We start from the raw sequence: 20,078 nt of genomic DNA on the forward strand, positions 1-20,078 counted from the left end.
AAGTGAACTGTTAAACCTTCCGTAATTTTGTCTCCAAGCACGATGCAAAGGCCTAAATCACCAAGAACTGACTTGTGATATTGGACCAAAGGCACTGAAACATTTTTTGACTGAATCAGTGAGAGAACATGGAGACGTGACATGGGAGTTGGGATGGAGGGATTGATTGGGAGTGTTTATTATATATCACAACTGAAGACTGTAAAAATGAATACACCTGGCAGTAAGATTCACTATCTCTCTACTGGGGGTGGGGGAGGTACATGTATTTGTTTGCACTCACAAAACAACAACTTGAGCAAAACAAGATTAAACTTTATTCTGTAGTCCATACAAACACCATGAATTCATGTAGACTATAATTGCCACATAAATGGGAAAAAATGCACATCTTTCTCCCACTTGCCCAAAGAAAAAAATTTCTGTGTACTCTGCTGACCAATGTTAACTACAATGACATCACTGTACATAATATGAAGCCCTTTGAATTGACATAATGTGAATGGTAACACTGCCCTCTCAAAAACACTATGCTAGAGTTGAACGATTAAGAAACAGTAATTTATTATCAATTAAAGAGTGAGTGAGTCTGTCCCTTGATGGAAAACTTGTTAACTCTTAATGACTTCAATAGGAACACTAACCAAGCCACTAATCTGATCCTCAATATGAGATCTTGCACTGTATTTCAATCATGAAATTATTTATTTACATGATGTATACAATAATAAATTCAAATATTGGATCTTTCAAAATATATTTGCCATGCATCATATCATATCAGTACATTCATTGTTAATATATAATACAACAATAAAACATAAATTATCAGCTGCTCTTTTCGTGGTACAACAGTACAAATGTTTTGAGTACAAGACTTTTTTTCTGTCCATTGGAATGAGAGTTCTTCATACTTCCATTGCATTGTAAATCACTAAATTGCATTGATATACATCTTCCAGCTTGTCACCAATGGGTGATTTGCTGTTTTCTAATGAATCTAGGAAGATTTCACAGTTTTGAGTTCAATCCAGACCATGGAGTTTCATCCTAAATCAAAATATGCAAATAGGTTAATTAACATGCAGATCTAACTAATTTAATATTCATAGTTTACATTAAATGTTGTACACACACACATCAAAAGTTCATTCAAAAGCATCAAAAGCCGTTTTTTGACAATTTATATTTCAGATAGCCATGGCTTTCTTAGGTGTTTTACCTGAAAGGTTCATTACTGTTAGTGCTCTGCTATCATTTGCTAAATGCACAAAAGATGAAAGGCGGGCACACAACGATTAATTTCTCAGTCTATAACTGGTTAACTACATAACATTTATATTTGAGCAAGTCATGGCTGTCTTTGTTACCAGGTTAATCACAATAAGCAATGGTTAGAGAAGTCATAGATGTTGGAGAGAGAAATGAAGTTACCATGGAAATGCATCACGTTTGTTATAAAGATAACTAACACTTATTGTCTGCAAGCAACATCATGAGGCATCAAAGTTGAGGTATAAACAGATGCATATCATGATCAGTTACCATAATTACTGAATTCTCTTCATGAATAGAATCTTAGTTTGCTTTTAGCAATCAATCCAAGAACTGATTTGTAAAAAAGTATGAAACAATAAGTCCTGCTCATGGAATGGCATCGTATAAATCCTTTTCAAAAAATGACAAAACAACAGGTACATATTTTGTCATAAAGACTTTGGTCCATCAACCCAATTTCATCAAATGATAATTTTTTTGCAAGAAAGCCTCGAGTGTGAAACCAAACGTGAAACATGTATTGTACTTTGAAGGCAAAAATGCCGAAATTATAAATTTCCATACCCCAGAATCCCGTTCCAATACTGCTTTCTTGAATCCAACTTCAGCTGCTCTCTGCTGGAATTGTACCCCCTCTGGAGTGTGTCTTGTCATACCATCAAAGAATGTAGCCAGTCTTTGGGTAGAAGGTAATCCCATGTGTTCTATAGCCTAGTAATATAAGACAAATCATCCAGAACGTTTGTAATGTTCAATTTCAAACTGTTTTAACTGTTTTTATTTATTTATTTATTTTTTGCATCCCTTTTATATCAGGGGCTCTCTAGAAACATTAGGAGCAGCATTTACATAGAAGTCAAATACATACAAAATATCATGTTAAAATAGCAACTAATAACTTCAAAGAAATAATAAGAGAGAAAGAAAGAAAAAAATTACAATTCTCCATCAGATTAAACATGTTTTCCTATGTTCCATTGCACTGTTTTAATTTTTAAATTTTTCTTGTATGATTATTTACACATGTAGTATTATCGTATTTCCTGATATCAATGCATGTTGTTAAGGGCAATAAATAAGGCAGTAAATTCTGAGTTCCTAAGTCATTTTACCAGGGTACTAAAAATTAAAATGCAATAAAACATACAAAGTTATGCCACTTGTTTATAATTTTATTTTTAATTGTGAGTAATTTAAATCAACTTATCATTCTGATATGCAATTGCCTCTTAAGTTGCCAAATTTAGTCTTATTGTTTTGTCTGCAGTCTAGAGGCTATCTGTGATTTTGAATCTCTTCTCATATCTAGCTCAGTGTGATGCTGAGATAAAATTTCAACTTAATTCAAACAAGGTGCACACAAAAATAATAATAATATCTTTATTTATACTGGATAGTTCTTTAAGCATATAAACACAAATCACCCAAGAAGTCCAGTGAGGGCCATCCCTCATGGGTTCAGTGTTAATGCAGGAGGAAACCGGAATACCAAGGGGAAACCAGCATTGTTCGGTAGAGTCAAACTGAATGACACTCTTCTCACTTACAGCGTGGTAAATTTAATCGAACCCTAAATGGGGTTCGAACCCCGACCGCAGTGGTAAGAGGCAAGTGGTTTAACCACTCGGCCACCGACAACCCTACTGTATAAGTTAACTCTTGTATTTGTTAATCAATCACAGAGTAATATCCAGTAATAAGTTGGTGTTTATTGTGGGCAGTTATATAATGTCCAAATATGGCATATCTGTCAGCTCAGGACACTACATATACACTCTTTTTACCTCACTCTAACAATTGGTGTTTACTCATTTGCAATAGCAATTCACAATTGCTCATTGAGCTAGACCGGGTGAAGAGACAGTTTGAGATTCAAACCACAGATAGCCTCTTGACTACTTTGTTGACTACATACCTGATTGATGACTTGTTTTTGAAAGAATAATTGGTTGGTAGGTACATTAACCATTCGTTTTGCCAACTTATTGACTTCCTCATCTAACTGGTTCTCTGGTACTGCCTGGAAAACAAAATGAAGCAATTTGATGTATAATCTATCGGTTTCTAAATAACTTCACAATAAAATTAGAAGGTAACCAAATCCATTTCCATATTTCTCATCACCATAATACAATGTATGTTAAAGTTGATGGATTGGTCAGTGAATTAAAACAAAGTAAAAAGTAAGTACATGTTCACATTCATTTTATAGTCTATATTACTTAATAACATTTTCCTTCTTATGAAATGAAAAAAATGAAAATAATGAGAGAAGTAAGTACATGTACATGTTCACATTCATTCTATGAAAATAATGGAAAAAGTAAGTACATGTTCACATTCATTCTATATTACTTAACAGTAACATTTTCCTTCTTATAAAAAAAAATGAAATAATATAATGTGATGTTTGAGTAATGCTTAGTTTCTTGATCTTATCGTAACACTATAAGTGATCATTCATACTTTGTCAAGTAAATCAACACAGAAATAAGTTGAAAGTAAGAAAAAGAAATTCATGAAAAATATTGTTTAAAGTTACACCTACTGTAGCTTTAACAGTATCCTAGGATATAAAATTTAGATACTAAGGGACGATCGCACAATGTCGCACAAGCTCAATAAGTGAACTTCCTTCATTTAGGGTGAAGGGGGTCTGGCATCAACGTGATTGCTGAACTTCATTTTCGCACACTTCTAACCAAATTTTGATGGAAAACTTTCACTTCTTCAATGATAACAGCTTTTGTGTTTACTACTGAGATGTTGAAAAATTGATTAAAATTTACTTCTAATGTGAGATATGGTGCTGGGTTTTCTGGTAGTATTTTGTTGTGTTTACAACCATGTTTTTACATTACATTGATTGTAGTGGTGTGACTGCTACAGTTTTCATCATAGTTTACATCATACATAAACATTTGATGTTGTACTTATGAACGTTTGTTTAAGGGAGGGGGCAGGTGTTTTGACCTAAATGAATGATGTTCATTTGTTGAGCTTGAGTGACATATCGTCCCTAAGTTACCTTGAGTACTAGCCCAATTCTTGCAGCTTCTTTCCCATCTATCAGATCACCAGTAAACAGTAAACGTTTAGCTTGCTCAGCTCCTACTCTGTACACCCACATAGCAGGAGTTGGACAACCCCAAACTCTGAAATCAACAAGTCCAAATATAATTACCTCAAAGGTTACAAACAATACAAATTATCTCTTTTTTAATACAGATTTTTTCATGTTAATCAAGAAAAAACACCAAAAAAAATTTTTTTAAATTTTTTTTTTAAAAAGGTAAAACTTTGTCATTAAACTGCATTTACTGGGGATAATATTCAATTTGATAATACTTACAGCTAAATACAAAATATGTACAGTCATGTAGATTAAACATGAAACTTTAACCCTTCATTTTTATACAAATTCACCCATTTGAATTATTTTTGCAGTTGCACTTTTACCTCAATACACATCCATGGACTAAAAGAGAGAAGTTTTCCCATTAACAAATGTACTTTGAAAGTTGATATTATTAGTCTAAGATAGGGATACCTGAACATGTTCACATGACTTTGTGTACATGGAATTTTAATATTTAATTGTGGGCTCATTTGTTTAACAGGTTAATGTAATGTTTTGGTTTTCCACTGCAGTGCAAATATGCAACAGTACTGCAGTTTCTATGTGCATTGATATCAACTTCTGATACATGTGTAATACCCTGCTATCTACCAACAATGACCTGAGATTAGTTAAACTTACCTAGATGGAGGATATCCAATCCTGGCATTTTCTTCCATGATGACCATATCACAACACAACGCTATATCACTACCACCAGCGACAGCAAATCCACGCACCTTACATATCGTTGGTTTATAACTCTTCCATAGTGACATAAAAGCTTCAGTACAGGCACCCATGAATTTATAATCTATGTATGGGTCCCATGGCATCTTTTGACTGCCTGCAAAATGTATAGAGAGATATGACAAAATTGTTTTAATGTTTTTCAAACGTTGGAGTTATTTTTACCATACCGTTCCCTCTTTTTTATATTCTATGTTTTTTTAGTTGTTTTCTAGTACTTTTTTCAGAGGAAATACTACACCACCACATTATGGTATTAGTTCTCTATAATTTATTATTCATATCTACCAGTGATTGGGAGAGAATACCATCGAAAGCAAAGGGGTATCACATGAAAGATAATGTCCCCCACTAATTACCAAACCAATTGATCTTGCTGTATTTGACTTGTCATTTACACACACACACACACACACACATGAACATGCACACATGCATGCACGCACGCACGCACACACACACACACACATGAACACATGCACGCACACACACACGCACACACACACACACACACACACACACACACACACACACACACACACACACACACACTTCACCAGGGCTATAATAACTGAACATCACTTCAGTTGTGCTAACAAGTTATCACACGGCTACACTCCGTCCACCAATCAGGGTACAGGATTGCCGTAGATTATAAGCCATAACCCACTCTTCACTAGTGCCACCTGACAGACTTGGAATACATGCAAATTCTATTGTTATCGCCGTGGTGATAAGTAAGATAATGAACTCGTTTGGTTGATTATGCGTCAAACACTCGGGGCTACGCCCCCTCGTGTTATAACGCATAATCAACCAAACTCGTTCATTATCTATCACTTAAAGATTTACTATGAATCCAGTCAGGAATGTAACCAACAGCAGTACAAACACAAAATACAATGTAATTAACACTTCTGTTTTGGATTAATGATAAGGCCAAAAAACAAAATTGTTTGGTTCCACTTTCCCAACCCCACCTAGTTTTTCTCTGCCCACCATAATACTGTTTTTTTTCACATTTGCGAAAAAAAACTAATAAAATCGCAAAAATTGTGAAGTCTTAAGAGAAATAGTAGATGCGGAAACTGACATCAACCTAAAAAGACAATACAAAACTGTTCTTCCAATCTGCACTGGGCCTGCACAGTGACCTGATGAGAAGAAACCAATAACACAGAGACCATATGGAAAACAATGGAAAACATAACTTCCTGAACTAGAGAATCACACATGGAAAAAAAATATCTACCTACCCCCCACCTATTTTAAAACTGAGTATAATCGGAACCACAAAATTTTTCTTTTAGGCCTAAATTAAGAAGATAATACTAACCCATAACCCCTCTGTCCACTTCAGCATAAGTCAAATCATAACCTGAGCTGAAAGCTCTACCACTCCCAGACAAGACAATGACTTTGACAGAATCATCATCATTGGCTAATAAGACAGATTGGTATAATTCTTTTGGTGTATGAATATCTATGGCTGAAATAAAAAAGACAAAACTGATAAATGACAGCTATATATAAGCTATAGACTAGCTGTAGAAGGAACTCTTTTTGAAACTATTTTGTTAGATGTGATGATATACTTGTAAAGTGATACACCCTGAATGGTTTTGAATCACATGTTGGTAAATATTTTTAGTGCTTCTGTACCTGTAGTACAATAAATCCTAACTAAATGATTTTAATAAAACAAACACGAGTACATGAGGTCTGTTGAATGAGATGTATATGCCACTTTGTCTTTTGTTGTATACTCAACACATAGCACAGATAGATATGATACACACAGAACACACATGTGCACGCACACACACGTGCACACACAGACAGCAGACAGACAGAGACAGACAGACAGACAGACACACACACACACACACACACATACATACATACATACATACATACATACATACATACATACATACACACACTATAGACAACTTACCATTAAGTCTATGAGGTCTGTTTAGTGTGATGTATGCCACTTTGTCTTTTGTTGTATATTCAACACTTTTAAACTCCTCAGGTTTAATATCAGATAATGAAAACATTATAGTTCTTCTACTCACAACTGGTACTGTAGCAATATTAGATGAAAGTACCTGTTTGAACAGGACCTACAATAAATACATAAAGAACTCTTAATTACAGAGCAGATTCTTTTCTCTGCATTGAAAGTTTTGACCGGAAGTCATTACTTTAAACCATTTCTTACAATATCAAGAATCCCTTACAGCAAAGAATTCACTATTTACATACCAGGAGAATGTAAATTGGTCAATAAGACCAATCAATCCAGCACTTTTTAGCATTTAAACCATTCGACCACAACAAAAATCTTTTTATAAATACCTTCTCCAAGTTATATCGGTAATGAGTATTTGATTTTGGAATGGTAATTCATTAGATATTTATAACACACACACACACACACACACACACACACACACACACACACACACACACACACACACACATACACATACACACCTGCATTACACCTTACCCTTCAGTTCAGTTGCTATTTTTGAAAACAATAAAGACAACTACATGATGATGTGTATATCATGCAAGAATTTATACCCTTGGCAGGTTAACTATGAACATGCCTAGCTGACCAGATGAACAAACACATTCAGAAAACCAGGAAAATCTCTGAAACACAAATGCTGACAATATACTGTCATATAAAATGTGTGTTAAAATACCTACCAAGAAATATATATTCGTTTCTTAAATTTCTCAGTTGATGCATAAAAGGCTCTGTTTGTAACACACCATTCATGTGTTGCACTGACCAACCATGGACTCGGGCAGTGGAGGTAGGAAGGACTGCATGGACCAGCAAGTGCCTTGGTGTATTCACAGACAAGTAAGAGACTTTGATACTTGTCTGTGGTGTATTTTAAATGTAGTTAATACTTTGAACTGTTCAAAGTATGAAAGGTAAAGGTCAACCCAGGTTACAGTGCACACGTTACTGGGGCATGGCATCAGCTGGCTATACAAATAAAGCCCAGACTGTATACACTCATAGTCATACAAGTTGCTTGACGGGTTGCCGGTCGTTTGGTGTAGGGTCAAATTTATGTCACACTCATTATCCGGGGTAGAGACGGAACAGCTTCCTATAAAGCTACAAAGGCGGTAATTAATACACAGCTTCAGGTATTATCAGGTTACTAAATTTATCCCCGATGGAAACGGTCTATATATATTCTTATATGATTCCTATAAGACCTGTAAATTATAATATTCCTATAGGATTCATATAGGACTGATCGTTCCTATAGGACTGTCCTAAAAGATTCCTTTAGGACTATCCTAATTCCTATAAGATCTTATAGGAATAATCTTTTAGGAATACTATAGACCATTTCCGTAAGTGATATATATATATTATATGTTAATTTACCTTGTAGAGCTTAAACATTATACTGTAACCCACAGAATGTTGTAAACGTTTACTATATCATTCACAGAGTCGCTTGTCTGGTGTGTCAGCCAGCTGGTTTCAGTAAGGGAGCCTTCAGTATTTACAAGGGGGAGGGCCGGAGGAAATCACACATGGTCTGTTAAGAAAAACATGACCCTCCCTCCATTCTCCATTCGTAAAAAGTGACCCTCCCCTTTGTCCCATTTTGTAAAACACGACCCTCCCCATGACAATTGCATACACAGGGACCCAGTAACCGTGTGACAAACAAAACAAAACAAAACAAAACAAAACAAAACAAAACCAAAACAAAACAAAACAAAACAAAACAAAACAAAACAAAACAATAAATAAATAAATAAATAAATAAATAAATAAATAAATAAATAAATAAATAAATAAATAAATAAATAAATAAATAAATAAATGACAAATGAACAAGCAAACGAACGACAAGTATAGGGACAAATAGAATAATTAGATAAACCAGCAGATAAACAGATACTCGTGGGGGTATACCTAGATACGTTTTTGTACCCATCACTATAAAAATAAAAAAAAACCACAAGGGTTCAATCACTCAAGGTCTTTCTCTGTCCCTCTTTTCAAGCCTCAAAAAACACCCAAATCAATCTTAAATGACAATAAACACTCAATATACGTAATTTACAGGACTCTGGCCTTTCGATTCAGCTAAAAGTTTTACCTTTCATCGCACACGGACTACAAATTTCGGTGATTTAAAAATAAATTTCCACCATCTCCATCGCAGTATTCATATACTGAACGTTAATCAATATATATACACACAAATTAAATGATTTTGACTCTGTATTAGAAAGCAATATTTGTACATATAAAGTGACAAACAGTAAAACAAACTGGCCAGTGACCTTTCTCTTATAATCATACACTATCTAGTTAGTATCTAAAACGTGCTTTCCATGTTGTACACACTCTGGTCACTTGTAAAAGTTCCCTGATATCATTGTCATCGTCATCACGTTCACCTTCAGTATTGCCATTATCAGTGTCACTCTAATCTGACTCACTGTTACTACTTCAGTCAGTACATCTATCGCTGTCGATGTTCTCTGTGACACTCAAAACTAAATCATCATCATCATCATCATCATCATCATCATCATCATCATCATCATCATCACTGCTACCATCACCATCATATCTAACAACAATATTCACGGACAGTGTGAGTGATAAGGTGAGATGGTACACTCAACGAAATGCATAGTTTTATTAAACAATTTTCTTACAATATATGTATTATTATTTTCAAAGTACTCGTAAAAATAAATGTTGTGTGCATCTCACTTTTACATCTCAAAACACACAAAACAAATTGACAATAATTGAATCTTCAATTTGGTCACAAAACTGCGGATTGTAAAATGTGACTCTCCCCCAAATGTTGTAATGCAAAATATGACCCTCCCCCAAAAACAGGTTTGTAAAATGTGACCCCCCGATTCCTCCGGCCCTCCACCCTTGTAAATACTGAAGGCTCCCTAATGACAAGATTTTAAAACTCGTACACCGCCCTCAGTGACACGATGCCTTTGCTAGTATGGTATATATCACGGTATAGTATTTGCATTGTTCAAAATAATTCCATCAAAATATTTCATTCATAACAATGATCGCATTACACACCTGGGCCAACTATAGGATCGATCGTGATGGAGACGGCTTCGTTTATCCACCCCCCTCCCCATCCCTCCCCTCCCCTAGTGTTTATAGCTTCATTCCGACCATACTTTTGTTTTCAATCTTTCCATTTTGTTCACGTCTCTCTATGACCACATTTTTTGTCTGTATGGATGTTTTTATGATTTTTACATTCCCACTTATAAATGGGATGATACTGCATGACGAATCAAAATTCTTAACGTTACCATTTCTGTGCTCTTGAACTATCAAGAACCGACAAACCGTAACCAAACCTGACGGGCGGTAATTTACCCCCCCCCCCCCCCACACACACACATTACACAAAGTACAAAATTATATTATTTAATCAGTAATACACCCAGCAGCATTAATAATCCTCCGATTTACATATTCAGCAAATGTGTCCACATGAGATATTTATGAAATTCTAGTGATTTGACCCATCTATCCTAGTCTTTCATATCAGTACATTAGCCTGTTCACTGTGGTGTTGAGATACATCAATTATCGTTATAGCTGGCCATACCTCCAATCCCACATATCAAAAGTAAGGAGATACGACCAGCTAACGAAGCATTGCAACAGCACATATATTTCATAAACAGGCCCATATCAAATCCATCCAACACACTTCCAAAACTAAAACCATACTTGAAGAGTTATGACAATATCTTTATACACAGTAGGGGCAATAATTAATTTCAGATTTTCATCCATAGTCATGCATAAAATTACTTTTATTCTTCAATATTCAAGATTATGGAACATGATTCCTATAAGCTCAAACCCAGATTGATATACAACAATATATTTTATTCATATTTATCTATTATACATCCAAGACTAAAATTTGCCCAAAAAGTGACATTTCCATCAACAGAAAAGTTCTCTAAAAATAACACAAATACATTGACACCAAGTGGAAATTTATTTCGAGCAGATAACTGGCTTTATTGTAAATACTTTCACAGGAAAAATTTCCTCTTTCGATTATTTTGCATCTTTTCAAAATCACCACAGAAATATAACAGATATACAGTTGAAATTACTCTTGGAAGCTGTATGGTCTCATCAGTAAGCATGGATGGATGTAGCCAGTCAAATGCAATGCTGAATGTCAACAAGATGAAATGCTCATCCCTTTTATAGTCTGGATTCCAACTGTGGTCGACTAACCAGAGTCTGGTCAAACTCTCTCGATTAGCACAAAAAGTTGTTCATCCAATCAGTGAACCACCAGCTGTTATAGTGACATAAACAACTGTATAAGTAGCATCCTGAGCTGACAAATGTACCATATTTGGACATTACATAAACTGCCCCAATAAACTCTAACTTTATGAGGGGCAGTATTATTGGTTAGAATTTTGTGATTGATTAACAAAGACATGATGTTAATAATGACTGTGTGGGTGGCTGTGGATGAATTTAAATTTCATCTCAGGACTCATTTGACCAGTGGAAGTAGTAGACCGCAGTTGGAATCCAGACTAGCCTGTTGTGGTACCGTATCTTCAACGTCACAGTCCAAGTGACATCTACCAGCAAGACAATGTCATCTGGACATAGCTCACATCATTCAGCCATTTTTCAATGTGAAACCGCATTGATGTCCTCCGTGGCCACCAAATTGCCATGATCTTTCACTGATAGAGCTTGTAGTATGGGACGGAATGCAATGTAATCAAACATTTGTCGCATCTGCCATCAGATGTTCAAGAATTAGCTAGGGAATTCCCACAAGGGTGTGGGAATTACATTTCACAATGATTCCATAACCATGTGATTTCATCAATGATTTGCTGATGCACTGCAGTGATCAAAACGTAAATAGTGGACATACCCGCTATTAATGTTGTGACTTTCAAATTTGCAGCATGAACTTTGACTCCGACGATGAAACACAAACATTGGAGCTAGTATTGCGCTATTGTCTAGTGGGTACTACGCGGTAGTATTGGACTTCCAGAAGACGCTCATAGAGCTTGTGGGTGAAAAATAAAAAATTGTATATCATGCAGTTTCTTTTTGTAGTCATAGAACAGTCATAATTTGTCAGCGGCTCTTTTCATGGTACAACAGTACAAAAGTTTTGAGTACAAGAATTTGTTTCTGTCCATTAAAATGAGAGTTCTTCATACTTTCATTGCATTGTAAATCACTAAATTGCTTTGATATACATCTTCCAACTTGTCACCAAGTGGTGATTTGCTGTTTTCTAATAAATCTAGGAAGACTTCACAGTTTTGAGTCCAATCCAGACCATAGAGTTTCATCCTAAATCAAAACATACAAATATGCAAATAAGTTAATTAATATGCATATTTTAACTCATTAATATTCATAGTTTGCACCTATATGTTAGTTTACTGTAGTACACATACAACACACACCAGACTTCAAAAGTTTTTGGGAACATTTATATTTGAGTTAGGTATATCTTTTTTTGATGTCTTGACTTTAATATTCTCCGTGCTCTTGTTAATCATTTGCTAAATGGACAAAAGATGATAAAAGGTGTGTACGCCTCACTATTAATCAGTTTACATCTAGTTCAAATTGTCAAATACATAAAATTTATAATTGAGCTAGTCATGACTTTCTTCATTGTCTTTACCAGGTTAATTAACATAACCAATGGTTACAGCAATGAAGTAACCGTGGAAACACATCAGGTTTGTGGAACGGAGGTAACTACCACTTGTTGTAAGCAAAATCATATAGTATCAAATTTGAGATATAAACAGAATACAAATGATGATCCCCAGCCTACTTCAGTTACTATAATGATATCTTGCTGTTCATGAGTAGATAATGTTTCCCCTTTAAGTCATAGATTACTTTCTACCAGTCACTCCAAGCTCTGATTTATAAAGTTTATGAAATGATTAGTCTTTCTCATGGAATGGCATGATATAAATCTGTTTAAAAAATGGCAAAACAATGGTAAATATTTTGTTATTATGAAAGACTGGTTGTTCAATCAATCCACTTTTGCGGTAAGATAACTTTTTTGTAAGAAAGACTTCGTAAGTGTGAATTTCAAACTAAATCTGTGACATGTATTGTACACTAAGCAAAGAGGGATGTTAAAAATTTCCATACCCCTGAATCCCGTTCCAATACTGCTTTCTTGAATCCAACTTCAGCTGCTCTCTGCTGGAATTGTACCCCCTCTGGAGTGTGTCTTGTCATACCATCAAAGAATGTAGCCAGTCTTTGGGTAGAAGGTAATCCCATGTGTTCTATGGCCTAGTGATACAGGAAATCAAGTCATCAATTCTTACCTTACATTACAACATTACAAGTGAATGGTATTTTATTTGCAGTTTTATAAGTTTTTTTGTTGGTTAATGGTGGTGAGTCTATACTTGGGTTGGAGTTAAATTTTTAACTTGTTTTACTTGGATACCTAAACAAAACAATGATTACAACACACATGGGACCACATTTTAAAAATTGAGTGGTATGAAAGGAGTTAATGGCATATGAAATTTCCTTTATGCTGCCCATCAACTTGTTATTGTAAGTGTGTAAAGTGGGCTATATACATGTACATTTACAGTTACTGCAATATATCATGTGACATCCTCATAACAAATGTGGTGCAGTATGTTATCACGGAGTATCAGTAATATAACAGAACCCTATGATGCGTGAGTGCAAGTGTGGCGTACTCGGGATATTTGTACGAGTACTTGTTCTCCACGCCCATAATTCACAAACATAGAGAGTGAAAGTGCAGCAGGAAACACTGCAAGCACGAGTGCAAATCCCCCGAGTACCCACACTGGAACTCACATGGAATGGGGTTCTGTTATTATTACATATGTTTATCTGAAACAGCAAATTTCCATAAAATGATACGGTGTGATTGTGCACTTTGTGTACAACAAACAAGTACACCCTTATTTGCATGCATGCATGTAATAATATCTTGGGAATCAATGAACTGCAGTGCAGATACCACTAGTATGGGTGTGCAACTGTAAGTAATCTCTAGTACATATGTAATATACTATATAGCTTGCAGCCCTTTCAAAACAATACACCCCTGAAAGTTATATTGGAACTGTCTTTAAAGAGACAGATTACAAGCTTGGCCACACGGCCACATGGGTATGAATTTCAAAGCAGATTCAAATCTTTGTTTATGTGTCTCTGTTCAACAAAAATGTACAACATTTTTTTTTTTTTTTTTAAATAAGACAATACTATAAAATATCAAATTTCATACGACCACCTTTCCTTTTCTAAATTCAGAATTGATATTTTGGTAAAACGGTCAAATATTCAAATATTTAAATCACAATTATAAGTATTAAAGTGGCCATATGGATGGGGATTGGGCATTCATTTTGTACTTTTAATTTATGAATTTTTTTTTACCATGGCTTCTCACTTGAAAAATCAATGTGAAACAACATAGATGAAGTGTGTATGTAACTCAATACATTGCAAAAAGCTAAAAAATAAAAAAATAAAAAAGAAGTAAAATGTTTGTTATTGTACGTACAATAACACAAAGTTTGTACAGTGTGACACACACATATTTTAGCAATGTATTAACTTACAAACACAGACTTCATCTATGTTGTTTCACATTGATTTTTCTAGTAGGAAGGCATTGTAAAACAAATTTATAAATCCAAAATCCAAAATAAATGCCCAATCCTTATCCATACGACCACTTTAAGATAAGTTATATTGTCTTTAAAATATTTATCACTTATTGCTTCGTTGATTACATACCTGATTGATGACTTGTTTTTGAAAGAATAGTTGGTTGGTAGGTACATTAACCATTCGTTTTGCCAACTTATTGACTTCCTCATCTAACTGGTTCTCTGGTACTGCCTGGAAAACAAAATGAAGCCATTTGAAAGTGCTTTAATTTATAGTCACATTCATTTCTATACAATTTAAATTACTTTTATAGGGTTCATGCATTTTGGGTAACCGTATTGTTTCTATGTCTCATAGTAACTGAAAGAACATCTGGAGAAAAACTACATTTACCAGCACTGAGAATGAGATATGGTAGTCTATGAAGGGACATCATTGAAATTTACTAAATTGTCTCATCTCATGAAATACAACACTTAGATCACAGACTTTATCAAATTCAACACAAATGACACGAGGTTTCACCAACACAACATCTACATCTACAATCTACATGCCAAAAGGGACATTAGAAAATACTACATCAACAGATCAGTCAACACCTGGACCAAACTATAACTTAACACTAATATTAGTAAATGCAAGACCCATCCAAATACATGCAAATATGCATTACATGGTGACATACCATTGATAGCTGTCTTCTGATTGGCTAAGTAGGGGGGGGGGGGGTGGCTATGACCTCTACTTTAAATACTGCACAATGATGAAAATGTTACTTCAATACAGAGGAGTTATATTTATTCTAGTGCAGTGTCCAGCTTTGTGTTATTTCCATAAAAGTAGAGTAAAAACATTTGAGTCAAAACGTTGTTATATCTAGCCTGTAGACAAGGAAAACAAATCTTAGAAATACTACATGCCCCTATGACCTGGAACTATTTAGATCTGTCATCATAGGCCTTGGAGTGCCTAACACTGAGTCAGAATGGCCAAATGATGTAACAATGTAACACAAGGTGATCTTATTCTCACAAACCAGAGTTTGTTTGTTTTTTCTGTGACACTGTGAAATAACGAAATAACTTCTTGGCGGTGTGTCTTGGACGGTGCCATAACAGAGACTATGGTTTACGAAATTATGATGATGGGTGATCTTTCAGTAAGTAAATCAACACAAAGAGGTATTAAAGTTGAAAGTAAGAAAAAAATTAATGAAAAATATCGTTGACTCGGGTAATCCTACTGGGGCTTTAATAATTACTGTATTATACAACCATAAAATTATACTAACCTTGAGTACGAGACCAATTCTTGCAGCTTCTTTTCCGTCTATCAGATCACCAGTAAACAGTAAACGTTTAGCTTGCTCAGCTCCTACTCTGTACACCCACATAGCAGAAGTTGGACAACCCCAAACTCTGAAATTAACAAGTCCAAATATTGTAAAAGATAACCAAAGAAAGATAGTGTGTTTTGACAGAATCTACAATCTAAAGATTCCAAGTCAGCCATCTTATAAACTATTTGGCCATCATGACATTGTAGGTGCATACATCAATACATTAATGAAGTAAAGTCCGGTAGATACATACATAATCTGTTATCTACCAACAATATGGTCTGCGATTAATTAAAACTTACCTAGATGGAGGATATCCAATCCTGGCATTTTCTTCCATGATGACCATATCACAACACAATGCTATATCACTACCACCAGCGACAGCAAATCCACGCACCTTACATATCGTTGGTTTATAACTCTTCCATAGTGACATGAAAGCTTCAGTACATGCACCCATAAATTTATAATCAATGTATGGGTCCCATGGCATCTTTTGACTACCTGCAAAATGTATAGAGAGATATGACAAAATTGTTTTAATGTAATTCAAACGTTGGAGTTATTTTTACCACACCGTTCCCTCTTTTTTATGGCATCTTTTGACTGACTGCAAAACATATGGAGAGATGAAGAAAACAGATTATAATGTGACTTGAGCACTAGAGTTTTTCCCCCCAAATTTGTTCCTAGCTTTTCTGTTAACACTGTATGGAAACACAGTTCTAAGTTGTTTTCTACTTTACCATACAGGGGAAACACTGACTTACCATTACAGGATTATCTAATCTAGTGTAACCATTCAATGGTAGCAGTTCTACATGATCTATCATTCATACCCAGTGATTTGGAAGAGAATAAACAGACTTTCATCTGAATTGACAAAAAACTTCTGCATTCATAAATAAACCTTAGATCTTTCTCCTTAGGTATTTGTTTGTACACAACTAAAAACATGTTGGGAGAAAGAGGATTAATTAATCTCAGAGGTTTATTTTGGATTAATGATAAATTAAAAAGACAGAACTCACATGTAACCCCTCTGTCACTTTCAGCATATTTTTTCAAATCATAACCTGAACTGAAAGCTCTACCACTCCCAGACAAGACAATGACTTTGACAGAATCATCATCATTGGCTAATAAGACAGATTGGTATAATTCTTTTGGTGTATGTTCATCTATGGCTGAAATAAAAACAATAAAAAATTGATAAATGATATAGTTCTAAACTTTAACAAAGTGGGGGTTGCAACAATCTCAAATGTATGATATTCATTGTTAGTAAAACCACAGGCCTCTTCACAGCACTGCCATGACACTCTGCAGAGAGGTTACACATTATTTTCCATTGTTTCAGCAGAAAAATATTCTCTGCCGTGTGAAAATGCAAGATGTTTTGAAGTGTATATACTTTTGTGTCTTTGCTAAAGTGGAATCAGATTTTTGGCAGTTGATATTTCTAGATGTCTGTAGCTTCTAAAGTATGCAACGCAGTGCCAAAAGATTTGGCTTTGACCTGGGCACACTGGCTTGGTCTCAAACTCTGACTTGCAGAACACATAAACACAAACAGCAGACAGACAGACAGAAACACATAGAAACACACACACACACACACACACACACACACACTATAGACAACTTACCATTAAGTCTATGAGGTCTGTTTAGTGTGATGTATGCCACTTTGTCTTTTGTTGTATATTCAACACTTTTAAACTCCTCAGGTTTAATATCAGATAATGAAAACATTATAGTTCTTCTACTCACAACTGGTACTGTAGCAATATTAGATGAAAGTAACTGTTTGAACAGGACCTACAATAAATATATAAATACCATAACTCTGGCTGCAATGGATTATTTCTCTGAAAAAAAGCTCAATTTGAAAGTTTTGACCATGCAGAAGTCACAATTTTAAACATTTTTTGAACAACAATCCTTTATTCTTACATCGACAATGGGTATTTAATTTTGGAGTGTTTATTCACTACATATTATACCTATCCCTGTTGTTATATATTTGTAAAAGACACTTGGCTTGCTGTTGATAAGGGCATGGTTTCAGTTGCTAGGCAAATTTGTGTTGATTTTTTAAATTTGTCTGAAAAATATACCACCTAAATATTCGACGACGTGTATTATCCCAGGAGTAACATCCCCTAACACAGATATGCATGCACACACACACACACACACACACACACACACACACACCATACCTGCATGACACCTGATCCTTCAAGTTAAGTTAAGGTGCCTTTTTTTACAATGAAAAAATAACAAGATAACTATGGCACAAGAATGTGTACCCTTGATAGATAGTATATCAATATATAAACTGACCAGAATATTCCATGTGAGTAGAGTATATGCATTTGGAAAACTAGGGAAATCCCTGGAAGCAAATACTACAGCACTGCCACAGTCATGTAAAATCATTATTGTCATCATAGCTGTGTGTTAACATACACCCACCAAACATGTACCCACCAAAGAAGTATATATTCGTTTCTTAAATGTTGATTTTACTGCATAAAGCTCTGTTTACACACCATTCATGGACTATATCAATCTAATACTATATAGTACAGCGAGATTGATACAATTAAAAATTAACTGTTCGAGGTAACAGGTCACCTTGGTGTGTCACTGGTGTCAAAGGCACTCGAATCAATGTGTATGATTTTAAAAAATGAAGAGTGAATAAGAGTTTCCCCCCCCCCCCCCCAAATCATACAGATTGATTCGAGTGCCTGTAACTGGCGCATGTCAACAGCTGATCTGGATCACAGTCGCTTGTAAAGTGTTATTCCTTAAATTTCCTAAATGGTTTTATTCTTGTCTATGACGGTCCTAATACAGAACAATGACGTTATTATAGGGATTGGCGATATTCTTATAAAATCGGTAGCGATGTCATACACCCCTACAGCGTTGTATGTATGTAGGGGGGGGGGGTATGACATCGCTACCGATTTTATAAGAATATCGCCAATCCCTATAATAACGTCATTGTTCTGTATTAGGACCGTCATGCATAGACAAGAATAAAACCATTTAGGAAAGGAATAACAGTTTACAAGCGACTGTGATCTGGATACCAAATATCGAATCATGTCAATCCCTCACTTTAAATCTGTTGTCTAGTGCTATCCCTTAGACTTAGGCCCTATGGGATAGCACTAGACAACAAATTTAAAGCCCTATATTGATCGACATACGACATGTGTTATGGGGTTGGCAGAGTTCAGCGTAGGGTTAGAGTCATGCAAAACTAGGTCACACTGCACTCCACTCGTCATCTGGGAGGTAAAAGCAAAACGGCGGCAATATTAACTGTGCAGGTATTATCAGGTTCCTAAGCTATATAACATTATCAGTTTACCTTGGAGAGTTTAAACATTATACTGTAACAGTGTAACACACACAATATTGTAAACCACCAGAGATCAAGAGTTGCTTGTCGTCTGCTGCCGCCTGTCTATCGCAGATGATGCACGCGATGTCGTTTATCGCCCCCTAGTGTTGAGTTCAATTTTAAGCATACTTTTGTTTTCAATCTTTGCATTTTGTTCACAGCTCCCTACTTTAATGTTAGTATGGTTCCTGGGGTATGGTAATGCATCCATGGTCTTTTATGTTCCTGTGTATAAAATATTCAATAGTGATACTGCATGATGAATCACTTTTTTTTTCATTTCTTGCTCCTAAACTATCAAGATTACCATCAAACCAACAAACACACATCAAACGTGACAAATTTCAGATTCATATTCATGCATAAAATTATCTTTATACTTCATAATTTTGAAAAATGA

General features: G+C 35.1%; 1 protein-coding gene across 1 annotated transcript; it reads right to left on the reverse strand.

The window, feature by feature from the left end:
• Nucleotides 1–332: 332 nt before the first annotated feature.
• LOC144441072 (putative enoyl-CoA hydratase) lies at nt 333–19,709 on the reverse strand. The gene is made up of 8 exons (XM_078130597.1): nt 19,646–19,709; nt 7,104–7,275; nt 6,483–6,635; nt 5,039–5,243; nt 4,307–4,433; nt 3,194–3,298; nt 1,843–1,989; nt 333–1,050 (listed from the first exon to the last, which is right to left on the reverse strand). The coding sequence occupies exons 1-8, from the start codon at nt 19,661–19,663 to the stop codon at nt 1,012–1,014; spliced, it is 966 nt and encodes a 321-aa protein (XP_077986723.1). The 5' UTR covers nt 19,664–19,709; the 3' UTR covers nt 333–1,011.
• Nucleotides 19,710–20,078: the final 369 nt, after the last annotated feature.

Source organism: Glandiceps talaboti, chromosome 10 (genome assembly GCF_964340395.1).
Source record: "Glandiceps talaboti chromosome 10, keGlaTala1.1, whole genome shotgun sequence".
Lineage (NCBI taxonomy): Eukaryota > Metazoa > Hemichordata > Enteropneusta > Spengelidae > Glandiceps > Glandiceps talaboti.